Source organism: Podarcis pityusensis (assembly GCF_964106645.2).
Source record: "Podarcis pityusensis genome assembly, chromosome: 4".
NCBI classification, from domain to species: Eukaryota; Metazoa; Chordata; class Lepidosauria; order Squamata; family Lacertidae; genus Podarcis; species Podarcis pityusensis.
The window spans coordinates 8,861,974-8,888,396 of NC_138027.1; the positions used below are offsets into that span (position 1 = coordinate 8,861,974).

Genomic DNA, 26,423 nt, shown 5'->3' on the forward strand with positions numbered 1-26,423 from the left:
TGACCTCCAGCCTTGGTCAGAGCAACGTGGCTCACGGGGAACTATCCGTGGTGCTGAAACTACTGGGCGGCATGTGCTGAAACCTGCGTGTACCCGGCGCACAACTTTGGACTGATCCAGCAGGACTCTTCTGGATGCACATACAGACCAGACACTCAATGCCCACACGTTTGGACAGGCAGGTGCCCACGCTCACTCACATCCGTTCAGATCCCCCACACTTCTGCCAATCAGCAGAGAAGTGAGAGGGGGTTCTCCCCACCACAGTGCTGCAATTGGATGGGGAAAGCAGGAGAAGGGAAGGCCTCTTCATACTTTTAAAAGCCATTGCATGAAAGTCTTGGCAAACAGAAAGGAGCCCTCCTTCCCTGAGTTCCAAGACTTTCTTCCAAAGGCACAACGGAAGAAAGGGTCCTTTCTAGAGGAAAGAAGAGGTTCCCTGTTTGGGGGACTATAGCTGTTTTGGACACCCAAGCATACCCCAAAGAACCCCATGGGTGAAGAACAAGCAGAAAACATGTTATTATTGTTATTTTAAGAAGACTAAAACTTTTTTTTAAGAAACACTTGGGGACTGGATGCCACCTGCAAACTGTAGATTCTCAGGATGTGCTCTACTCCTGGGCCTTTTAGGAATACATTGCTGAATGAGTCAGACTCCACTGAGTCCCTGCTCTGAAGCCCAATGGATTTGCAAAACACAGACCCTTGAATCAACCACTGGCCTGCAGGGTTTTCTGGACACTGGTGCCAAGTCTTGTTTCCTGAGTATTTACTGCAGAGAGAAGATTTTAACGACTTTGGCTTAGTGGTGCTGATTTGGAGGGAACTACTAAGCGAGAGGAGGATGAAGAACAGGTTCCACCTGGAGAGCATTTACCTGTCCTGAGTCCCGTGAGATCCCACTTTCTCGTTCTTCATGCAGAAATCAGGCGAGCTTTGCAAATAAACCAGCTCTGTCTCCTTTACTGGGCGGATGTCAAGATCCTTGGGGACTAGATGCTTGCGGGTGCCCATAGGCCGATGCACCACCTTTGTAGCTGAAAGGTATTTGTTTTTTAAATCCAGGGCAATGTCTCTCAGTTCCTGAAGCCCCCTCCAGCAGGTCTTGATCGAACAGGACCCAGATACTCCGTGGCATTTGCATTTCATCTCCAGAGAAGCTTTCAGGGCCTGTAGAAAGAGCAGCACAGGGATTTTGAAGTGACTTTTCCCTTTTGCTCAAATGCTCACCATCATCCCCCAACTGTTGCCGCCCCTCCCAGGGAAAGGCTGAAAGGAGTAAGTGTCCTCACTGTGTTACAATCAAGGCTGTGCGTCTTGGGCACGTGAATGAAACTCATTTGTATATACTGTATTTTTTGCTCTATAAGACTCACTTTTCCCCTCCTAAAAAGTAAGGGGAAATGTGTGTGCGTCTTATGGAGCGAATGCATGCTGTGCAGCTATCCCAGAAGCCAGAACAGCAAGAGGGATCGCTGCTTTAGCTGCGCAGCGATCCCTCTTGCTGTTCTGACTTCTGGGATTCAGAATATTTTTTTTCTTGTTTTCCTCATCCAAAAACTAGGTGCGTCTTATGGTCTGGTGCGTCTTATAGGGCGAAAAATACGGTAATTTACATAGGTCTGGGGAAGCATTTCAATTCCGCCCCTGTTTCTCTCTCTTTGCCCCTTGACTTGACCTCCCTGCCCTGCTCCGCCCTCTGCCATCTTGCCCCACTGCCACAATTTAGATTGTAAGCTCACAGGGGCAAGGACCCACCATTTTTGCTTATGCTACTCTGTTACACCATGAAACAATTCACCCTGCTTTTGCTCCTCGTGAGAAGGCGTACACAGAAACGCATCTCTGAGTCGTGGTGGAGGATGTGGCTCAAACAAACCCATTTACAACTGGAGCTATTTCTTTCTTTTATAATAATAATAATAATAATAATATACAGAAATGGAATTCAGAGGCATGAAAAGTCACTCCATCTGGAATCTACTAGCCAAAGAGGTTGCTTCATATCATGCCACAGTGAGGATGGCCTCAGTAAGGAGTTGACATGCCCACTCAGGTAAAATGTAAAGGTAAACCCTGGACGGTTAAATCCAGTCAAAGGCAACTATGGGGTTGGGGCGCTCATCTCTGTTTGTCCAAAGACAGCTTTCCGGGTCATGTGGCCAGCATGACTAAACCGCTTCTGGTGCAACGGAACACCGTGATGGAAACCAGAGTGCACCGGAAATTCCATTTTCCTTCCCGCCACAGCGGTACCTATTTATCTACTTGCACGGGCATGCTTTCGAATTGCTGGGTTGGCAGGAGCTGGGACAGAGCACCACCAAGATTCGAACCGCCAACCTTCTGATTGGCAAGCCCAAGAGGCTCAGTGGTTTAGACCACAGCGTCCCACTCAACCAATGGGTAAAATCCCTGGAAATTTTGGTTGCAGTTTTGAATGGGCTTCTGCACTTTTAGAATTCATTTGCAGAAATCTTCTACTTTTAGATTCACTTCTCCATCTGTTTTTGTCTATGAAGCCGCCTCTGAAAGTGAGCAGCCAACCACACCAGCTGGTTGCAGAAGGAGAGTTAGCTTAGCAAGCAAGCGCTACGCAGCCTCCATTGTAAGCTGCAAGCCTAAACATCTCCATTCAGGAGTCAAAGTCCTATTGATTTGGGTTAGGGTAGGCAAACTCAGCCAGGCATTTTTGCTTGCTGAGCAAGGGCGGTGGGAGCTAGACCAAAACAGAACGCTTAGTGGAAACTGGAAAAAAGAATGAATGGCAAGCCATAACATGGATATGCAAGGGAATAACTGAAACATTAAAAGGGACGCGGGTGGCACTGTGGGTTGAACCACAGAGCCTAGGACTTGCCAATCAGAAGGTTGGCGGTTCGAATCCCCGCAACGGGGTGAGCTCCTGTTGCTCAGTCCCTGCTCCTGCCAACCTAGCAGTTCAAAAGCACGTCAAAGTTCAAATAGATAAATAGGTACCGCTCTGGCGGGAAGGTAAATGGCGTTTCCGTGCGCTGCTCTGGTTCACTAGAAGCAGCTTAGTCATGCTGGCCACGACCCGGAAGCTGTACGCTGGCTCCCTCGGCCAATAAAGCAAGATGAGCGCTGCAACCCCAGAGTCGGTCACGACTGGACCTAATGGTCAGGGGTCCCTTTACCTTTACCTTTACCTTTAACTGAAACATTAATGAGCACAGAGCAGAGAATGGATGGACTCTCCCAGAAACACCAAAGGGTTGGGACTCAATGAGACCATCAAACTGACTAGCATTGGCTCTCCAGGGTCTCAAACAGGGACCCTGAAGATGGCAAGGACTGAACCTGGTGCCTGTGCTCAACCACAGGCGTGCAGGGGAAGGATTTGGGGAGAGGGCCTTCTTGGTGGAAGCCAGAGAGCAGGCCAATATCTCCCTCCAGGAACTCTGCCACGAGTGACCGCAGGAGAAAACATACTGGTGCAATAGCTCTCCTGCCCAGTTTCCCTCAATGGTGCCCACAGTCTGCCAGCTGAGGAGTCCACCTCCATTCGCTTCTCGGCAGGTTGATGGCCCAGCCGAAAGCTCTCCCTTTGTACACAGGTTCAGCCCAATTGCTGGTTGAATCCGTACTGGCTTCCAACCCTTTTGTTAACCCCGGACGGCAATTGCATAATGAGAACATCTCTTTTCGGAATTGGTTACCTGTCTCCCTACTTCACTGTTGTGCAGATGCATCAGCTTATTGGCTTGTGATCCTGATTTTTTCATCTTCATGGGAGCATCTGAAAATTTGGACCCCATGACAAGACCATAGTTGAGGTTGTCAGCACATCCTCCCCAGCGATACCCAGGTCCAGGTGTCTCACCTGGGATGGGACCACAGGAGCAGCCAGGGAGGTCCCCGGTGGTGCAGGCTCTGGCGATGGTGTGGCTGATGGCTGCGGCGGAGAGGGCGTACACAAAGGCCGACTCCCTCGTGCCTGCGGAGACAGAAAGGTTGATAGGAATACATTTCCACTGGATTTTCAATCGGGTAGAAAACAAACGGGGGAGGGAAACATGGCTCAATGAATAGGAAATCTCGGAAGCTCTCGTGATAATCAGGCTGTCAACCTCTAAAGGTCATCGCTTCTCATCTAGCAAGTACTAAAAGGTAAAGGGACCCCTGGCCATTAGGTCCAGTCGCGGACGACTCTGGGGTTGCGGCGCTCATCTCGCTTTATTGGCCGAGGGAGCCGGCGTACAGCTTCCGGGTCATGTGGCCAGCATGACTAAGCCGCTTCTGGCAAACCAGAGCAGCGCACGGAAACGCCATTTACCTTCCCGCCGGAGCGGTACCTATTTATCTACTTGCACTTTGAGGTGCTTTCGAAGTGCTAGGTGGGCAGGAGCAGGGACTGAGCAACGGGAGCTCACCCAGTCGCGGGGATTCGAACAGCAGACCTTCTGATCGGCAAGTCCTAGGCTCTGTGGTTTAACCCACAGCGCCACCCGCGTCCCTTGCCGTGGGCCTGTTACGTACCCACTAAACCAGCCAGCTGTCCTCAGGTGCCCTTGGGGATTGTATTCTGTTGCCAGTGTGGAAGTAAGATTCAACTGTCAGTCCAGTCCGTTCCCATACATGGGGGGGGAAGGCATCAACTTGCCATTTAAGAACACAGAGAACTGCTTTATAATGAGTTAGGCCACTGCTCTCCAAGGTTTGAGGCAGGGGACATGCCAAACCCTACCTGTAGATGCCGAGGATTAAATCAGACACCTTCTGCATACAAAGCAGATGGGGTACCCATAGAGATACATCCAGTCTGTGTTCAACAAAATGCCTTGGGATGGCCCTACATATCAGATATATGAATAATAATAATAATAATAATAATAATAATAATAATATTTTTTTTACATCCCGCCCTCCCCAGCCGAAACCAGGCTCAGAGCGGCTAACAACAGTAAAAGTAACACAGTTTACATAAAATCACAATCAATTCATTGAAATACCTTCTAAAATCAATTCATTCTAAAATCAATTCAGAATCAAATTAATGGCAACCAATGGGCTAGAGCTCTATGAGGATTACCAAAGGAGGGGGTCAGACTATGCCTTGGCCAAAGGCCTGGTAGAACAGCTCTGTCTTGCAGGCCCTGCGGAAAGATGTCAAGTCCTTCAGGGCCCTAGTCTCTTGTGACAGAATGTTCCACCAGATCGGGGCCACGGCCGAAAAGGCCCTGGCTCTAGTTGAGGCCAGCTTAACCTCCCTGTGGCCCGGGATCTCCAGGGTGTTGTTATTTGCAGACCGTAAGGTCCTCCGTGGGACATACCAGGAGAGGCGGTCCCATAGCTATGAGGGTCCTAGGCCGTATAGGGCTTTAAAGGTTAAAACCAGCACCTTAAACCTGATCCTGTACTCCACTGGGAGCCAGTGCAGCTGGTATAGGACAGGGTGAATGTGATCCCATGGCGGGGACCCCATAAGGAGTCTCGCTACGGCATTCTGCACCCGCTGGAGTTTCTGGGTCAGCCTCAAGGGCAGCCCCACGTAGAGTGAGTTACAATAATCAAGTCTGGAGGTGACTGTCATGTGGACCACAGGGCGAGAGAGGTAAGACTCTCAGAACATAGGGTGCTGCCTTATAATGAGCCGGACCATTGACTCAGTACTGCCTGTACTGATCGTTCCCAGCCCCACCTGTAAGCTCCAGGGATTGAAGAAGGGAGGTTTTGCATGCTAACCAGGTTCTCTACCGCTGAGCTACAGCCAGTCTGCAGAACTGAGGCACTAAATGTGTGTTATGCAAATAGCACCCTTTTAAAGGTAAAGGTAAAGGGACCCCTGACCATTAGGTCCAGTCATGGCCAACTCTGGGGTTGCGGCGCTCATCTCGCTTTATTGGCCAAGGGAGCCGGCGTACAGCTTCTGGGTCATGTGGCCAGCATGACTAAGCCGCTTCTGGTGAACCAGAGCAGCGAACGGAAACGCCGTTTACCTTCCAGCCAGAGCAGTACCTATTTATCTACTTGCACCTTGACGTGCTTTCGAACTGCTAGGTTGGCAGGAGCAGGGACCGAGCAACGGGAGCTCACCCCGTTGAGGGGATTCGAACCGCCAACCTTCTGATCGGCAAGTCCTAGGCTCTGTGGTTTAACCCACAGCGCCACCCGTGTCCCTTCACCATAAGGTACCAAAGCAGATTTGGATTGGCGTTTGTCTGTCTCAAGAGACAATGGAGTCTGCCTCCGGGGATGAAGTCAAAGCATTGTGTTTACAGCACTGGAGTAACCTTGCTGGGGTGCAAGCCTAGGCAGTATGTATGGAGGTCCTGGGCTGCCCAGACAACAAGACTCCCCTCTCAGCCTCATTGATGTGGTCCAAAGGAAAGCAGAGCAAGACATTTGCCACCAGCTTGGCTGCAGGAGTTGCCTGAACAAAAAGGTGCCATACAACTGCTAGGTTGGCAGGAGCAGGGACCGAGCAACGGGAGCTCACCCCGTCGCAGGGATTCGAACCTCCAACCTTCTGATCGGCAAGTCCTAGGCTCTGTGGTTTAACTCACAGCACCACCTTACCTCTCTCCAAATCCAGGAGGTAGTTGGGCGCCAGCTCAATGGAGGAGCAATTCCACCGCATGTCGGAGAACGTCTTGCGGCACGTCTTGATCACCTCCCGCGCGGCCTGGATGATGGTTTGCATCAGCTCCAGGTTGCTCCGACACAGCTGGACTTGCGAAACCACCAGCCCTTCCAGCTGCTTGCAGTGCTGCGTCTGGTTCAGGGCTAGAACTGAGGGAGTCTTGAACAAGGCTCTGGGAAGGCGAAGAAAGAAACACACCCGGCCGTCACCATTAGCAATTTTGGCAATCCTCAAAGGTCCCAGAGAAGGAGACTTGGCGCTCCTAGAACCCTGACAGACGTCCCCATTTGATCCGGCTTTAAGGAATTTCATAACCAAGTGCACAGCATCTCGCGGTTGACGGAAACCAGTTCCCAGGTTGCAGCACCCTTCCCCGTTCCCCTAATCCCTATCTGAAAACATCCTAAGTAGTTTGTGCAGCCGTCAGGCTGGACTGAAGTGAACCATCTCATTCTGTGTCTGTAAGCAGCTCCCCATTGCCACAGATTTCACATCCCCACTGGGCACAGATCTTTGATTGATTTGCCGTCAACATCCTCAAGTCTCATTCCCCCTATTTAATCCTATCAACAGAGGTGACCCCCATGACTTTCCCAATGATGTTGTGACACTAAGGTAAAGGGGAAGCACCCCTGGACAGTTAAGTCCAATTCGACTATAGGGTGAGCTCTCATCTCGCTTTTCAGGCCAAGGGAGCTGGCCCTCATATCTACGGGACCGCCTCTCCTGGTCTGCCCCGCAGAGGACTTTAAGGTCTATGAATAACCATAGTTTAGAGGTCCCAGGCCATAAGGAAGTCAGACTATCCTCCACCAGGGCCAGGGCCTTCTCAGTGATGGCTCCGACCTGGTGGAATGCTCTGTCCCATGAGACTAGGGCCCTTCAGGATTTAACTCCCTTCCATCAGGCCTGTAAGACAGAGCTATTCCGCCTGACCTTTAATTTTAATTCAGCCTGATCTTTTATTTCCCTTCTCTTCCCTTCCCTTTTATGAAGATCACCCGCTCTGAGACCCCACAGCTAATTCTCCCCTGGCCTCCTCGCTGGCCCAAGTAGGACCAATTCAGCCAGCTAGCCCTGGGGATTATCTAATTGATTTTTTATTTTTGAATTTTATTGTCATTCATGTTTTTATACTGTATTTTATGCTACCATTATAATTAAGTGTTTTAAATTTGTTGTTAGCCGCCCTGAGCCCAGTTTCTGAACTGGGAAAAGCGGGGTATAAATAAAATTTTATTATTATTGTTGTTGTTATTTGTCCACAGACAAAGAGGCTCAGTGGTTTAGACCACAGCGCTACCAACATCCCCACATTGTGACACTATGCCCGATGATATGGGATGGTCTTACAGATGATTATAGGTTATAGGTAACAACCGGTGTCAGCCCAAGAAATTTTGCTGCCTGAGGCAAGGTATAGTGATTATATATAGTGACCTTCGGAGATCAGGGTTCAAATCCCCACTTGGCCATGAGGTTCTCTGGGTGACGTAGGGCCAGTCATCACCTCTCAGCCTAACAACCTCACAAGGTTGTTGTGGGGATTAGCTGAGGTGGGGCAGAACCATGTATGTCACCTTGAGCTCCTTGGAGAAACAGGTGGGATAAAAATGTAGTTAATAAGGAAATGCATACATTAACAGGGCCATGGAATCATCACCTGCACCTGAAAAAAGCCCCTTTCAGTGGACTGATGGTTGTTGTGAGATTCCACAACAAGCCCTAAACAGCCTCAGCCCCATATACCTGAAGGAGCATCTCCACCCCCATTGTTCTGCCTGGACACTGAGGTCCAGTGCCGAGGGCCTTCTGGTGGTTCCCTCCCTGAGAGAAGCTAAGTTACAGGGAACCAGGCAGAGGGCCTTCTCGGTAGTGGCGCCCGCCCTGTGGAACACCCTCCCATCAGATGTCAAGGAAATAAGCAACTGTCTTTTAGAAGACATCTGAAGGCAGCCCTGTTTAGGGAAGTTTTTAATGTCTGATGCTTTAATGTGTTTTTAATCTCCTGTTGGAAGCCACCCAGAGTGGCTGGGGAAACCCAGCCAGATGGGCGGGGTATAAGTAATACATTGTTGTTGTTGTTGTTGTTTGAACCCTGGATTTCCTGGCACCGGACTTTTCACTGCTAACCCACACAGATGTCTGGAGATTCAGTCATTCACTCATAAGGTAAAGGGACCCCTGACCATTAGGTCCAGTTGTGACCGCATCTGGGGTTGCGGCACTCATGTTGCTTTATTGGCCGAGGGAGCCGGCGTACAGCTTCCGGGTCATGTGGCCAGCATGACTAAGCTGCTTCTGGCAAACCAGAGCAATGCACGGAAACGCCGTTTACCTTCCCGCCGGAGCGGTACCTATTTATCTACTTGCACTTTGACGTGCTTTCAAACTGCTAGGTGGGCAGGAGCAGGGACCAAGCAATGGGAGCTCACCCCGTCGTGGGGATTCGAACTGCCGACCTTCTGATCAGCAAGTCCTAGGCTCTGTGGTTTAACCCACAGCGCCACCCGCGTCCCTCATTCACTCATACATTACTCTTAAAAGCTGCACTGCTTTTGAGTGAAAGTGGAGGCGGAATGCCTAGACAATAATAAAAAAACGGGAAGGGTTGCTAGAGAGACAGGTAAAAACTCGCTTCGTGGAGCACAAAAGGCCCACAGTTGACCATGTTGTGGCCAAGAAGACAGTGTTTTGTCTCCATGTTTCCAGTTACAGATGGGTAGCCGTGTTGGTCTGCCATAGTCGAAATAAAAAAATTCCTTCCTGTAGCACCTTAAAGACCAACTAAGTTAGTTCTTGGTATAAGCTTTCGTGTGCATGCACACTTCTTCAGATACACTGAAACAGAAGTTACCAGATCCTTCTATATATTGAGAAGGTGGGGAGGGGTATTACTTAGAAGGGTGGTGGGAATCGGAGATTGGCAGATAGCTGAGATGAGCCTGTTGACGACTCTTAACGACTGTAATAGGTCTTACAGGGAAAGGCAAGGGGTGAGAAGGTGAGAAATGGCTTAGTCATGTATAATGAGATAAGAATCCGATGTCTCTGTTCAGACCAGGTTTCTCCATTGTTTTAAGTTTGGTAATGAGTTGTAATTCAGCAGCTTCTCTTACAACTCATTACCAAACTTAAAACAATGGAGAAACCTGGTCTGAACAGAGACATCGGATTCTTATCTCATTATACATGACTAAGCCATTTCTCACCTTCTCACCCCTTGCCTTTTCCTGTAAGACCTATTACAGTCGTTAAGAGTCGTCAACAGGCTCATCTCAGCTATCTGCCAATCACCCATTCCCACCACCCTTCTGAGTAATACCCCTCCCCACCTTCTCACTATATAGAAGGATCTGGTAACTTCTGTTTCAGTGTATCTGAAGAAGTGTGCATGCACACGAAAGCTTATACCAAGAACTAACTTAGTTGGTCTTTAAGGTGCTACAGGAAGGAATTTTTTTATTTTGTCTCCATGTTGCAGCTGGAAATCTGAGGGGTAAACGGAAGGCAAGCGGACATTTTGGAAAGGATTCTATCCCAGCCACCCAGCCAGGTCAGGCTGAAACACAAAGAGCTACTTCCCGTGCAGCTTTTATCATCTAGCTGGCGTGGCCGTAAACCGTTCTCCTTTTGCTCATAAAAAGTCTTTTCCAGCTCACAGCTGGAGAATGACCCTCTCACAGTTCGGTGACGGCCACGGCTCGAAAGGAAGGTCCACCTCTAGCTGCGCTAACATGACACTTGCGCCTCGCCTCGGTTTCTCCGTGTGCCATCTTGAGACCCTGAGGTGAATACCCTTTGGTCGCTAATGGACACGTTTTATGGGTGTGATTTATTCCCTGCCACCGGCAAATGGCTACTTTGCCGACTCTCTTAAAGACCTGGATTAGAGGCGGGCTTGGAACCAGATGCTTTGATCAGGGGAACCCTGAGGAGTTTGAACCCGCGCCATGTGAGGCTTTTACCTCAGCAATAGGCTTAGCCATTAGTCACCACCCACCCCTTCAAAGCCTTCTCCGGCTCTGAACTTTGAAAGTTTGGTTTGGCAAATGGGACGGCCGAGACTGCCAGATCTGACTGAAAAGCAAGGGGAAAGGAAACGCTCCAGAATGTTCTGGAAGCGCATGTAAGGATGGGAAGGGGACTTTGATGCCCACAAAGCTGCTGACGGGATGTAGCCTGGGCCTATCCTTTCGTGCTTTTTTTTTTTTTGGTTTTTAAACTGTTTTAACTGTTTAGCTGTTTCTAATTTATCTGTAAGCCTCCTTGAGTCCCTGTCAGGAGGGGAGCCAGGATAACAACAACAAGAAGTAGTATTTTTAATACTGCTTTTCAATACTAATTTGACAGAGCTGTTTACAGCATAAGAACATGATAATGTGACTATTTAAGCCAATCAAATAAAATGACAGGAGGAGCTGATTAAAAATTAGGTTCAGTCAGGTAGAAGTTTATCAGAAAGCTGCCTCGAAAGCTAGACAAATCGGGTCCTCCTTTAAAGAGGGCATGTGTTGCGGTGAGACCTGGCAACCTAACCCTGTGTTGTGGGTGGGTACGTTTGGATAGCCACAACACCCGATTGGTAGGTCCCTTGATGCAGGGTTCAATCAGGCCAATGGGACGCAGTCCAAATGGTTTGGAGGGACCTATTTATGCCCATGCATGTGACCCAGAGCTTCCTCTTTCAGCGCATGCATCCGGAACACCTGCCCACCTCTCCCTACTTTTAGGGCTTTGCACTTGACTTTGCTACGCCGTCGTGTGTTGTCTGTCAGGACAGGGGCACGGCAGGAATTTCCCCCACTTGGCTGATTGGCTGTTGCCATTTCACCTGCCGCGTAGCAAATAATCACAACTTGTAAGGTTGCGGATAGGCTCTGGTTCAGGTGATAGGGATGGGAGAACGCTCTCACCATCCCTATATGAAGGGTATTCCGTTAAAGGAATCCAGGGACTCGATGGTTTGGTCAAGCCCGGAGAGGGGTTTGTGCCCGTGCCTGAGTCCAGGGGGGCATTTGGGTGGCGGAGATAGCCTGCTCCCGGCTTTCCGCTTATCCAGGTGTTCACCCTGGGCTGACCTATGCTGGTGCCCTGGGTCAGCGCTACCTACATGGCAGGGAGCTAGTCGAACCAGAGCCTATGCAACCAGTCACTTTCTGTAATCAATAAAGTTGTGGCCTAAATTCTGCCAAAAACCAAAATTTGAGTCTTGTCTGAATTTATTTAAGAGGGAGGTTTAAAGGTCTAAACACACTTCATAAATATTATGAAGCTTCTTGTCTTTGCTGGTTGAAAGAATGGATAAAGTTAGAAAACACAGAATTGTTGGATTTAGAAGGTTATGATAATAGATTCAGTTGGCACGCGTATTTATGGTGTGAAAAGAATAGAGTGCATAAAGGTTTTGAAAACCACATCTTTAGAGGATCGTTGATTGAAGTCTGGAATAGGTATAAAAAAGTTTAAAACTCCATATTGGCTATCACCATTGGAGATAATGAGTGTGAAAAAGATCAATATGACAGGGAGATGGATTACATATGAGAATTTGATAATTAAAGAAGGTAATAAATGGAAATTGAAACCATATGAAGAAGTTAAAGAAAATGTGAATGATTGGTTGCACTATTTTCAGTTGAATGCAATGTTAAAAAAAGAGATGTCAGAAAGAGGTTTTCAGGAAAAGAAATCTAGGTTTCATCAAGAAATCTTGAATAGTGATGTTAAAATTTTATCAAAAATATATAAATTATTACTTGAGTGGCATACAAAGGACGAAGAAGTAAAATCAGTTATGATTCAGTGGGCCAAAGATTTTGGTTATAATATACAATTTGATGAGTGGATAAAATTGTGGAAAGAAGGAATGAAATTCACTGCATGCACTACAATAAAAGAAAATGTTATGAAAATGATATATAGATGGTATGTAACACCAGTGAAACTTGGTAAGATGTATAAAGTCAGTAATAAATGTTGGAAATGTCAGGAAAAAGAAGGAACATTTTATCACATGTGGTGGGAGTGTAAGAAAGTGAAAGGTTTCTGGGAAATGATTTAAATGAGATGAAGAAAATGTTGAAATATACTTTTGTTAAGAAACCAGAAGCATTTTTATTAGGAATATTAGGGAATGAAATTAAAAAGAAGGATGTGAAGTTATTTAGGTATGCAGTGACAGCAGCTAGAATTTTGATGGCCCAGAAATGGAAACAGGAAGAAATGCCGACGAGGGAAGAATGGAGAATGAAACTGATGGAATATGCAGAAATGGACAAATTAACGGGGAAAATTCGGAACCAATGCGATCAGAGATTCACCGAAGACTGGAATAAATTTACAGAGTATATCAAAAATGTATGTGAGGAGCAATTAACGCTTGTTGGCTTTCAAGAAGCTCTGTGAAAATGATTGATAGAAATGTTGCTTAAAAGATATGATAAGATTAAGATTGTTAAAGCGCAATATAAATTTAAGAAATGTGAGTAATTGTGATAATATGGAAAATTGTCAGACAGGCTGAGGGAAGTCTAAAAGATGTATATGTTAGAAGTAGATGTTAAACATGGATGGAATGCATATTGGAAATTGAATAAAAATTAATTATAAAAAAAATAAAGGTCTAAACACACAAAACTTATCAATTTTTATCAGCTTTTGGTATGGGGTGAAGAGTAAACCTCGGGGGTGGGGGAGAGGTTCCATATTTGGGGTATGAGTGCTGAGAAGTGGGTCAGGGTCACCAATGGGGCACTCGTGGGCTCGCATCCATCTGAAGAGGCCTGGGTTGATGTCAACAGTGTCCCATCTGAGACGAGACTTTATTTCACCCGTGTCAAAGACTCAGTTTGGCACAGACACCCCAACGCACATTTGTGTACACACACACACAGACTGGAAACTTCAATGGCACCCCCCTGGGGGGGGGGGCTGGCTAGCCTCCACATAGCTATGGACCTGCCCTCTCCCCCCTTCCGAAATTAACGTAAGAACATAATCGGAGCCTGCTGAATCAGGTCAGTGGCCCATCTAATCCAGAATCCTGTTCTCACAGTGGCCAACCAGATGCCCCAATAGGAAACCCACAAGCAGAACTTGAACCCAGGATCCCTCTCCCCTTCTGTGTTTATCCAGACCCTCCAAGTGTCCCTATTTTCCAGGGACCTCCCTGCTTTAGAGAAGCCGTCCCAGTTTCTGATTTGATCCCCTAATGTCCCACTTTTCCTTAAGATGTCCCTATTTTCATTGGAGAAATGTTGGAGGGTGTGGACTTAACCAACCCCTGAGCCATCTGTGTGGGATATGAAACACAAGAGCAGTCAAGTACAACATTCCTAGAGTGAACATGTTTACACATGGGGAGGAATGTTTGTCCAGCCAGCAGGTAAACTTCCTGTTTCCTTCTGGGCTGGGACAGACTTCCTCTGCATGTGACTAGAGGTGGGCGTGGCCTCACCTGTGCAGGTAACGGCAAAAGCACAGGGCAGGGCAGCCATCTCTCTCCCTTTTGACTACATGCATCTAAGAAGCAACATCTGCTTAGCCAAAGATGCTCTCTTGCCAAGAGAAGACTGTCTTCTTATGAGATAATTTCCAGGTGTATGTTACTTTTCTAAGCTAAGTCTGCCTTCTGGGATCCGATTGTGAACAGAATGTGAGTGAGTAAACTCCTTTTATACTTTTATAGAAGACTGTGTCGTGTCTTATCTTTTATGAGGGAATAAGGGGAAAATACCAGAACAGTTATTATAGAGGCTTTGGCGAGCCTGAGCAAGCGCATCCGCTGCAAGTTTAAAAAGGGGAATGTTACTCTGCTAATTTGTGAACTTGTTAACACAAGTTGGAAAGGCTATAATCAATATATCCTCTTCAGCATCCCTGAACATTCCCACAATCTGAAGGCAATCCTGTATAGGGAAGGTTTTCTTTTAATGTTTTATTATTGTTTTATATATGTTGGGACTGGCTGGGGCAACCCAGTAAGGTGTGTGGGGTATAAACAGTAAAATATCATTATGGGATGGGACGTCCCTATTTTCATAAGAGAAATGTTGGAGGGTATGGGTTTCCAGCTGTTCTGACCCCAAAAAATCAGCTCAGGTGGGTGGAAGAAAGGGCAGATCATTCAATCAGGTAGGCAGAAATGTTCTAGCTCTATGTTGAATTCCTCCCTAAATTGTGTGTTTGTGTGCCACATGGACAAATGTACGATAGACCATGTCCTGTTCTGGAGAAAGAAAAAACATTTGTGCAGAACAGCATACTACAAATGGTGGCATTTAACACTCTCAAGCATTCTGTGAAAGGAGCTTATAAACTGGCAACTGTTTTCATCAGCGAAACGCGTTAAAGAGCACTTGGTTATAACTTTTGTGCGTTAAAACTTTAATAGGACGGTGAATTCCGGTAGAGCAAGGGAGGATTTGTGAGACGGCGGAAAGCGAGACATTTCAAAATGTGGAATCAAAGAGAGGAATTCGGTTAACTCTTAGGCGGGGCTGTTTCTTATAGAGTCAGTCACACTCTAAAGAGCCGACCGTGACGGGTAAATATAGTTTCTGATCGTCTTTCACGTTTGAACCTCTTGCTTTAAAGCTTCGTAATTGGAAACATCTCTGTGGGTGAATCGGGAGAGAGGCAGAAAAATTACGAGGGTTCTGGCTGGCGTTTCTTAGAGTACAGCACGGCCAATCTGCCTTATGCATTGGCACTGCAGCCTAGATATTGTTTTCAGCTTCTCCCGCCTCTGAAGTACCCGGTTCTGTTTTCAAGTTGTGCTGACGCATTAGGGAACCCTCCACTGTTATATTTCTGGGATATTAAGTTTGTGCAGATATGGGGCCAGAGAATCAAAATGGAGAGGTGGGAACTGAACATACCAAGGGCAGAATTTCCTTATAGTGGCCAGGTTGTTCTGATGCTCGATATCTTTTAGACGTTGACCAATTAGACTGTTTGCTTTAGTGGGGCCCATAGTGAGTAGGTGTTGTGGGGACAGGCCACAAGAGTGAAGTTTTTGATAAGATGGTTTTAAGCCAGGCACTTTTATGGGAGTCTTGAAGTACTAGGGATAGTAAACCGGGGGGGGGGGGGGTTATTTAAGTTTATTTCTGGTTTTGTGCATCATCATGGCTAGCAGTCTCAGTGGTTGTGTCTTGACTCCCAGTGTCTGGGGTGTATGTCTTTGAACATCAGTTGGTGGGAATCAAATATGGGGAGAAAGCCGTTGCATTCAGATCCTGTTTGTAGGAGGAGTTTGGATTTGATATCCCGCTTTATCACTACCCGAAGGAGTCTCAAAGCAGCTAACAATCTCCTTTCCCTTCCTCCCCCACAACAAACACTCTGTGAGGTGAGTGGGGCTGAGAGACTTCAGAGAAGTGTGAATAGCCCAAGGTCACCCAGCAGCTGCATGTGGAGGAGCAGAGACGCGAACCCGGTTCCCCAGATTACAAGTCTATCGCTCTTAATCACTACACCACACTGGCTCTCTGTTTGTAGGCTTAAGAACAAAGGAGGAGCCCGCTGGATCAGGCCAATGGCCCATCTAGTCCAGAATCCTGTTCTCACAGTAGCCAACCAGGTACAAAACAGATATTCCACCACTAAGCTACAGCAACCATTCTCTTGGATATGTGTTATGTAGGGATCTCAGTTTGGGCAATCAACTTCCAACCTCCAGGGGTTTCCTGGTTATAAAAGGGGAAGTCATAGAGAAATTCAGAGAAGTTTTCAAATTGGAAGACAAGCAAACTAATACCAGTGTACTGGAAGAAGCAAAGATCACCCGTGTTGAGGCAATGATTTGCACGCAAAGCAGATGTTCTGCCACTGAACTCTTGCTCTTCCCTGACATGGGCTTGCAAGCTTGCTGGATTTAGGTTTGATGAGGCCCTAAGCTACTGAAGGTAATGGGGCCCTTTATATGTCCAGCGGTCCTTTGTCAACAACAAATGGTCATTGTTTTTTGTGTTGAATAAATGCTATATGGTAATTTATGAATCTAATAGGTATCTCAAGCCATTTGCACATGTTGCCATGCAAGCAGTCCATGCAGAATGTAGGCACCCTATATATAGAAAGGAGCAAACCAGTGATCTTTTAGGGAGCAGGCTAGCAGGCGGGGCCCATGACTTACATCATAGGAGCCTACACAACACAAAACACTGTTGCTGCATGTAGGTTTTATTTTACTTGTTTTTATCTTATATTTTGGAAATGTATATCCAGTTTTTCCCCTCTAATTTTTTGGGGGGGCCCCAAGAGAGTGGGGCCCTAAGCTATAGCTTGCTTAGCTTATACGTAAATCCGGCACTGCTTATACCTTCCTGTTAGGTGAAATTTCCTGAGCTACAGTTCTCCCTGCCTGAGATCTTGAACAGAGCTGGGGTTTTTTATTCTTCTCTTTCTAAAAAAAAAAAGTTATTACCACTCTTCAGGCCTTCCCCTGATAATATAAACAAGTGTCAAATCCGATTTATACCGAGTTGATGAGGCTTTCAAATAGTGTTAGGGATACTGTCAGAAAAGCATACGCCTGATTGCCACAGACTCCCAGTCCAGGCGCATATTGCGGGGTTTGTCAGCTTACGTAATTAGCTTGGGCAGGCTGAACACATTCACTCAGAAGCAGGAATAAGGTATAGCAGGTAACATGGTACCAGACCTTCTCCAGCTCTTTGAGTCTCTAATCCTCTGGAGAGAATTTTCCTGACTCTAGAAAACTGGAGGCTCCGGTTGCATAAATAAGCGCTGAACTACATACTAAGGATTATCACGCGGTGCAACCTTTCCAGGGACAGTGAAGCAGCATCACTGGCCAGGTCAAAGATTTGTAGGCCCCCAAATGTCTGTAGCGAAGGGGACAGAGTAGCTTCCTGGCCCTAAGCCTGACGATGACCCTCCAGGGACAGTCCGGGATTTACAGAAGCTGTCCCAGTTTCTGACTTGATCCCAGAATGTCCCGCTTTTCCTTAGGACGTCCCTATTTTCATCAAAGAAATGTTGGATGGTATGGAGTTATGCGGGCCCCGATCCAATAACTATACAACCTTTAGAAAATGTTTGACGGCAGCCCTGGTCTAGGGAAGTTGTTTAATGCCAAAGTGGTGCATGCTCTAGTTATCTCCCGCTTTGACTACTGCAATGCGCTCTACATCTCCATCCCCATCGTTCAGCCCAGACACTGAGGTCCAGCTCCGAGGGCCTTCTGGCGGTTCCCTCATTGTGAGAAGTGAAGCTACAGGGAACCAGGCAGAGGGCCTTCTCGGTGGTGGCGCCTGCCCTGTGGAACGCCCTCCTAGCAGATGTCAAGGCAATAAACACCTATTTTACTTTTAAAAGACAACTGAAGGCAGCCCTGTTTAGGGAAGTTTTTTATGTCTGATGCTGTATTGTTTTTAATATTCAGTTGGAAGCCACCCAAAGTGGCCAGGGAAGCAGAGCCAGATGGGCGGGGTATAAATAATAAATTATTATTATTATATATGTTGGAAGCCACCCAGAGTGGCTAGCACTAACCCAGTCAGATGGGAGGGGTATAAATAAAATAAAATAAATAAAATAAAATAAAATAAAATAAAATAAAATAAAATAAAATAAAATAATAGGATATTGTACCTGCCCTTCACCATAAGGTCACAAGGCAGGTTAAAACAATAGAACATACAATTATTTGTGTGGTTGTTGTTGTTTTTTTAATTAAATCATTACTGTTCTAAAACAGAATGTTATAAATTGGGTGTAAGCCCCAAGGGTGGGCCCCACAAAACCTTAACTGCCAAAGGCCAGGGCAAAGTGATGCAACTTCAGCATAGGGAAGAAGCTGTACTATGAGGATGCTAGAAGAAGCTCTGTAGGGTGGGAGACCCCACAGTTCAGGGGCTGCTGCAGAGAAAGCACCGTCCCAGGCTGCCAGTCCCTGAACTTTAGAGAATGGTGGAACTATCAAGAGAGCTCCTTCTGCAGAGCTTAGCGCCCAGGAAGTTTGGTAAGAGTGGAGATGGTCTTTCACATATTTTGTGCCTAAGTTCTTAGAGCTTTAAGAGACCCAAGACAGTAGGTCCTAAGAGAGGTGAGCTGCAAAGTAGAGGCTCAAAGGCACTTAGTTCAACAACAGCCTTCCTTGGAGCACGTTGCTCACTGGGATCTCTCCATGGTGCTGAAATAACCAACCAGCCTTGCTCCATGGGATCCTGTGTGGAACCAAAACAGGACGGCTGTGATAATGCTCCGTCATGTATATAATCATCATCATCATCATCTTGTTTACACATGCAGAACTAATGCATATTAGCCTAGGAATCCCTCTCATTTTGGAATGATTGAACTGGATAGAGATTATTTAATTCGATTTCCAAGCATTTTGAAACAAATCAATTGAGGAATGAATGGGAATGGTTTTCCTTATTTCCACTACAGTGGTACCTCTGGTTAAGAACTTAATTCGATCTGGAGGTCCGTTCTTAACCTGAAACTGTTCTTAACCTGAGGTACCACTTTAGCTAATGGGGCCTCCCGCTGCTGCCGTGCAATTTCTGTTCTCACCCTGAAGCAAAGTTCTTAACCCAAGGTACTATTTCTGGGTTAGCAGACTCTGTAACCTGAAGCGTCTGTAACCCGAGGTACCACTGTACAGTCATACCTCGGGTTACAGAGGCTTCAGGTTGCGTTTTTTCAGGTTACAGACCCGCCGAAACCTGGAGGTAGCGGAACGGGTTACTAACTGAATTTCAGGAGTCGAGCATACGCAGAAGCGCTAAATTGTGCTTTGCGCATGCACAGAAGTGCCGATCGCAACCTGCGCATGCGCAGACGCAGTGGCCAACCAGATACCATTATGATGCAGGGGGGAGGGTGATGGTAAATAGAAGTGGAACACACACACCCCGGTCCCTCAAGAATGTCGTAGGATGATGCAACCTCTGGGACATTCTGGCTTTTAAACTGGTAGCTACCAGAAAGATCTGCCAAAGCAAACTGTGCTGGCAGTGGCAATGCAAGGAGGGGAGGACACACAGGGAAACAATTGCAAGCTAACAAAACAAATCTAAGTGCGACAACTGAATAATGAAACAAATGTGATTGTAACAAAGACAAACAAAAGAAGTATTGAAGAACAAAACAAGCGCAGGAATGAAATTAAAAACTTCTTGTTTTGCATCCCTAACGCCTGACACGCTAACTATCCACAGGCAGAGTATTTCATTGACTTCCAACATTTCACAGGCCAAATCAGGAACACACACTTGTCATCTTGCCTTAGATCTTACAGCCAAGGGTCATTGCCAAACTCGATACACACACAGAGAGAGGGGGGGGTACACATGCACCACAATTCATGTGTCAGTTGTTGTTGTTGTTTAGTCGTTTAGTTGTGTCCGACTCTTTGTGACCCCCTGGACCCCCAGAGCACGCCAGGCACTCCTGTCTTCCACTGCCTCCCGCAGTTTGGTCCAACTCATGCTGGTAGCTTGGAGAACACTGTCCAACCATCTCGTCCTCTGTCGTCCCCTTCTCCTTGTGCCCTCCATCTTTCCCAACATCAGGGTCTTTTCCAGGGAGTCTTCTCTTCTCATGAGGTGGCCAAAGTCTTGGAGCCTCAGCTTCACGATCTGTCCTTCCAGTGAGCCACGTGTCAGTAACCTCATGATTAGACTACTGCAATGTGCTGGTAGTTGAGTAGTACACCTGGTCATGTAGACATCACACTTCTGTTAAGGCAGGGATGTCCAACAGGTCGATCGGGATCAACTGGTCAATCCCTGGGAGGTTCTGGTCAACCGCGGTCGACTGCAGGCTCCTTTTCCATTGCGGTGGCATAAGAGCATCTGGCCCCAGCCCCTTGCCCCGTCCTCCATTTTCTCATGCTCACTGGAACGGAAGAGGGAGCTTTCGCTGTGAGGTAGATTGTTTCCTAATCGATCTTTTGGTGAGCGATTTTTCCTCTTTCCCCTTTCCTCATTCTTTACATATTTCTCTCAACAACCTGACTTTCCTCCCTTACAAAAGCTCAACAAGTTTGACCTGAAACCCCCCCCCCCCATGGATCTTTTCTCCCTAAAAAAAACCCCCAAAAGGGGTAGATCACTGCCAGTTTTTTACAGTGGCACCTCGGGTTAAGTACTTAATTTGTTCCTGAAACTGTTCTTAAACTGAAGCACCACTTTAACTAATGGGGCCTCCAGCTGCCACCACACCGCCGGAGCACGATTTCTGCTCTCATCCTGAAGCAAAGTTCTTAACCCGAGGTACTATTTCTGGGTTAGCAGAGTCTGTAACCTGAAGTGTATGTAACCCGAGGTACCACTGTATTCTGTGAATAGATCACAGTCTCTTGGGAGTTGGACGTCCCTGTACTAAGAGAACTGCACCGGCAACCAATGAGCTATCAGGCTATGTTCAAGGTTTTGTTGTAACCTATGAGGCTCAGCAGGGACGCGGGTGGCGCTGTGGGTTAAATCACTGAGCCTAGGACTTGCCAATCAGAAGGTCGGCGGTTCGAATCCCCGCGACGGGGTGAGCTCCGGTTGCTCGGTCCCAGCTCCTGCCAGCCTTGCAGTTCGAAAGCATGTCAAAGTGCAAGTAGATAAATAGGTACCACTCCGGTGGGAAGTTAAACGGCATTTCCGTGCACTGCTCTGGTTTTGCCAGAAGCAGCTTAGTCACATGACCCGGAAGCTGTACACCGGCTCCCTTGGCCAATAAAGCGAGATGAGCGCCGCAACCCCAGAGTCGTCTGCGACTGGACCTAACAGTCAGGGGTCCCTTTACCTTTACCTATGAGGCTCAGCACCAGGTTGCCGGAAGGATCACCTGGATATACCTGGATCATCTGGGAAAATGACACCACACCTTACAGAGTGTCTCAAGGAGGCCCAAGTCGGCCTTTTCCACCATGGTCCCTGAACTCTGAAAAGCCATTCCTTTTGCCATTAAGGAAGCATCAGCCCTCAGCTGCTTCAGATGTTCTGTAAAGGCACTTCCAATGAATGCCTTGCCCTCAAGAGGGAGGCTGCCCGTTGCCTCTCTGCATGAAGAACTCTTAGTTTTGTATTGGATTGCAACTTTTGTGGCTTGCCCTGCAGAGGGAGGCTGCCCGTCGCCTCTCTGCATGAAGAACTCTAAGTTTTGTATTGGATTTCAACTTTTGTGGCTTGCCCTGCAGAGGGAGGCTGCCTGTCGCCTCTCTGCATGAAGAACTCTTAGTTTTGTATTGGATTGCAACTTTTGTGGCTTGCCCTGCAGAGGGAGGCTGCCCGTCGCCTCTCTGCATGAAGAACTCTTAGCTTTGTATTGGATTGCAACTTTTGTGGCTTGCCCTGCAGAGGGAGGCTGCCCGTTGCCTCTCTGCATGAAGAACTCTTAGTTTTGTATTGGATTGCAACTTTTGTGGCTTGCCCTGCAGAGGGAGGCTGCCCGTCGCCTCTCTGCGTGAAAACCTCTTAGCACTGTGCTTTATTGCAGCTTTTGTCTTCTGGGCGCAACTTTCCCAGGGCAACCATTTAGTGTGGGGAGAGGAAGAAAAATGCCTGGGAAGCAATTGCCAGCTCCCCCAGGAGCCCTGCATTCAGAGAAGCCAAAAAGACTGTGGGTTAGCCAACCCAAACTGAAATGTGCGAACAAGGTCTGAGTCAACAATATGTGTCGCCCCGCTCTCACTCTCTCCTTGGCACGCGGCTTGGATTTTTCAGCAGGGAAATATCAGAAGAGCAGCCAGCCTTTAACAAACAACGACGATGTTTGCCCGCTGGACAGGAAAGAAAGGGAAGGAGTTGGATGCCCTCACCTTGTCGACTTGCAAAGGGAACACACAGAGAAAGACAATGATCTTTGCGCAATGAGCCAGCGCTGCAGGCTTCCCACCCCATTACTCAGGAGTAAGCTCACCGGAGGCAGCAGAGCTTCAGAGCAGCGACCCAAAGACTGCAGGCTAAACAAGTCAAATATAAAATATTACGTGCCGCCGAATGAGGCTCAGCCAACTCCTCTCTGGGCATTGGCAGCCACTGCTTTGTTGAATTCAAATAGGAAACCCGCCTTGAAGTTCATGCCAGCTGCGAGAGTTTGGCTCGGTGAGCGCATAGGGAGGCCAGCATGTTCGGGGACATTTGTCAGCTTTTGTTTGGTGCGGTCAGCCCCAAAGGCCGTGTGAAGCTGCCTCCCACCGGGTCAGATCATTAGCCCATCTGTGCAACATCCCTCCAAGTCTCAGAGAGATCTGCTATCTGGGATCCCTGATTGTTTGGAACCCCCATATCCAGGGATCCTGGTCAGGGAATTTTTTTAGTGTTTGACGCGGCATCGTTTTTTGTTGGGAGCTGCCTAGAGTGGCTGGGGCAACCCAGTCAGATGGGCAACATTTATTATTATTATTATTATTATTATTATTATTACAGTGGTACCTCTAGTTGCGGACATGATCCGTGCTGGGGTGCTGTTTGCACCCTGAAAAGTCCGCAACTAGAGCGGCGCTTCTGTGCAAGCGCGGAGCGCGATAGAGTACTTCTGCGCATGTGCAAAGTGTGCAGAATGCTTCTGCGCATGCACGAAGCAGGCAGAATGCTTCTGCGCATGCGCACACTGCAAAACCCAGAAGTACAGTGGTGCCTCGCAAGACGAAATTAATCCGTTCCGCGAGTCTTGCGGTTCTTTCATCTTGCGAAGCACGGCTATTAGCGGCTTAGCGGCTATTAACGGCTTAGCGGCTTAGCGGCTATTAATGGCTTAGCGGCTTAGCGGCTTTAAGAAAAAGGAAACAAACTCGCAAGAACTCGCAAGACGTTTCGGCTTGCGAAGCAAGCCCATAGGGAAATTCGTCTTGCGGAACGACTCAAAAAACGGAAAACTCTTTCGTCTAGCGAGTTTTTCGTCTTGCGAGGCATTCGTCTTGCGGGGCACCACTGTATACACTTCCGGGTTTGCCGCGTTTGCAACCGGAAAAGCTGCGACGTGAACCAAACGCAACAAGAGGTATGATATTATTATTATTATTATTATTATTATTATTATTATTATTATTATTGAATGTGCAAAGTTGTCCTAAAGTAAGTGAGATTAGTGGTTCATCGAGGCCAGTTTTTGCTTTCTCGGACTGCCAGACGTTCTCCAAGGCCTCAGGAAGAGCGAGAGGCCTTCCTGAGCAATGCTAGCTGAGATTCCTGGCTGCAGTGTTGCCTCTCAATGAGTGAGATTCCGGTTCCACCCACATATCAAAAGGGAGTGTGGTGTAGTGGTTAAAGCTTCAGACTAGGACCTGGGAAACCAGGGGTTGAAGCTCACTTGGGCTAGTCCCTGCTTCCTAATCTGACCTCCCTCACAGGGTTGTTGTGGGGATAATACATGGGGGGGGGCGGAGAACCACAAACACCACCTTTAGATCACTGAAGGAAAAGGCGGCATATAAAAGCAACAGATCAAAAAACCAATAAAACATTGTCAGAACACCACTGCCCAAAATACCATGGGCATTATTCTTAAAAATAAGACCAAGGCCACAACAGAAATCTGCTGGTAGGAGATATGTATTTTTCACCTTTTTCCCCCTTTAATTTTCCCCTTGCTTGGTACCAATTAATGTTTTTTTTAAAAAGGATACCCTTCGTGTCCGTACTGCCAGCAACTCCCCCTAGTGGACATCTTTAAAAAGCCATTTCCCAACTCCTCGTAATCTATTTCTTCCACAAACCGGCAGACATTACAGAACTGGAGGCCTGATCCTAGGCGTGCAAACCTACAAGCAGGTCAAATGAATTCCAGTGGTGTTATTCCCCAAAATAAGGCTGTGGATGGGCTGCAGCTGGAGAGTAAGATCAAATCAGAAGATATTCCGTTCACGCTCTCTTACTTGCCCCAATAGTTTATTCAAGTTGGCATCCCTGCCTGCCTCCAGTTTGGGCTCCCCTAACAGTTCAGCGGGTAGGCGCTGTGGGTTAAACCACAGAGCCTTGGGCTTGCCGATCAGAAGGTCGGCAGTTCGAATCCCCACAGTGGGGTGAGCTCCCGTTGCTCGGTCCCTGCTCCTGCCAACCTAGCAGTTCAAAAGCACGTCAAAGTGCAAGTAGATAAATAGGTACAGCTCTGGCGGGAAGGTAAACGGCGTTTCCGTGCGCTGCTCTGGTTTGCCAGAAGCAGCTTAGTCCTACTGGCCACATGACCCGGAAGCTGTACGCCGGCTCCCTCGGCCAATAAAGCGAGATGAGCACCTCAACCCCAGAGTCGGCCACGACTGGACTTAATGGTCAGGGGTCCCCTTTACCTTTACCTTATAGCTATTGTGAAGATGATACCTTCACCCCAGTATGGCTCCCCTTCATCACATACACAGCCCAACAAGACGACGACAAGAATCCACCAACAGCATATGAATCAATATGGCTAACCTGATTCCAAAACACACACCCACCCCACTCACACACGAAAACAAAGTTCAACACAGCCAACCACAAACAAGTCCTGGGCCAACTCCAATTTCTCTCACCACCAAAGGGACACAAGCGAATAGCAAAGAGAACCTGCACAAACGACACTGACACAAAACCCCACACGTACATTAAGCAAAATAGAAACATCGCCTCCCGACCCCACCCCCACACACGATGGCCCCCTCTACCTCTTCTCCCCTTTTTCCTTCCTAAAGGTAAAGGGACCCCTGACCATTAGGTCCAGTCGTGGCCGACTCTGGGGTTGCAGCGCTCATCTCGCTTTACTGGCCGAGGGAGCCGGCATACAGCTTCCGGGTCATGTGGCCGTATGACTAAACCGCTTCTGGTGAACCAGGGCAGCGCACGGAAATGGCATTTACCTTCCCGCCAGAGTGGTGCCTATTTATCTATTTGCACTGCATGCTTTCGAACTGCTAGGTTGGCAGGAGCTGGGACCGAGCAATGGGAGCTCACCCCATCGCGGGGATTCAAACCGCCGACCTTTTGATCGGCAAGTCCTAGGATCTGTGATTTAACCCTTCTTCCTAATGTGACCCTAATGTCTCAGCAAATGAAACTGACCTATGGAAAATGTAACTTGAAAAAAGAGACATTGCACATACCTTTGTAAACCAAGAAAACTTTAATAAAATATTTTTTTAAAAAAATTATGGCTATTGTTATCACTATGGTTCTTTAGACTGAGAGGTGATGCGATAGCTATCTTCAGATACTGGAAGGGAACAGATGCAGAGAATCATAGCATTGTAGAGGTGGGAGGGACCCGAGGGTCATCTAGTCCAACCCTCTACAATGCAGGAATCTCAGCTAAAGCATCCAAGAGAAATGGCCATCCAACCTCTGCTTAAAAACTTCAAATGAATGAGAATCCACCACCTCTAGTGGGAGTCTGTTCCACTGTCTAACAGCTCTTACTGTCAGAAAGTTATTCCTGATGTTTAGTCAGAATCTCCTGTGTTGTAAAACTTGAAGCCATGGGTTCGAGTCCTACCTCCCAGAGCAGGAGAAAACAAGCTTTCTCCCTCTTCCATGTGACAGCCCTTGAGATATTGGATGATGGCTATCCTATCTCCTCTCAGACTCCTCTTTTCCATGCTAAACACCCCCAGCTCCTTCAACCATTCCTCATAAGGCTTGGTTTCCTGACCCTTGGTCATCTTAAGACTCCCTCAAGAGCTTCTGGGCTCTCCTTCCTTGAAGGTTTTCAGACAGAAGTTGGACGGCCATCTGTCATGGGTGCCTTAGTTTATATGCCTGCATTTCAGGGGTCAGACTAGAAGACCCAACTCTACAATTCTGGGGTTCAACTTCCTACAAGCTGCTTTGAAGACAAATACAAAGAAAATAGGACTAGGACTCACGCTGGAAGG

The 26,423-nt window shown here is 47.5% G+C and overlaps 1 protein-coding gene and 1 long non-coding RNA gene across 3 annotated transcripts in view; one reads left to right on the forward strand and one right to left on the reverse strand.

Annotated features, from left to right (window-relative positions):
* Positions 1–26,423, reverse strand: part of WNT11 (Wnt family member 11) — a 63,563-nt gene that overhangs the window by 16,107 nt on the left and 21,033 nt on the right. Inside the window, exons 4-6 of the mRNA XM_081002316.1 lie at positions 6,544–6,779; positions 3,684–3,961; positions 881–1,173 (exon numbers count right to left, since the gene is read on the reverse strand). Coding sequence (XP_080858442.1) covers positions 881–1,173; positions 3,684–3,961; positions 6,544–6,779 — 807 coding nt within the window. The remainder of the gene's footprint in view (positions 1–880; positions 1,174–3,683; positions 3,962–6,543; positions 6,780–26,423) is intronic.
* Positions 3,968–26,423, forward strand: part of LOC308475414 — a 105,293-nt gene continuing 82,837 nt past the window's right edge. For both annotated transcript variants that reach the window (XR_013985166.1, XR_013985167.1), the window contains exons 1-2: positions 3,968–5,797; positions 23,213–23,513. This is a non-coding gene — a long non-coding RNA (uncharacterized lncRNA). The remainder of the gene's footprint in view (positions 5,798–23,212; positions 23,514–26,423) is intronic.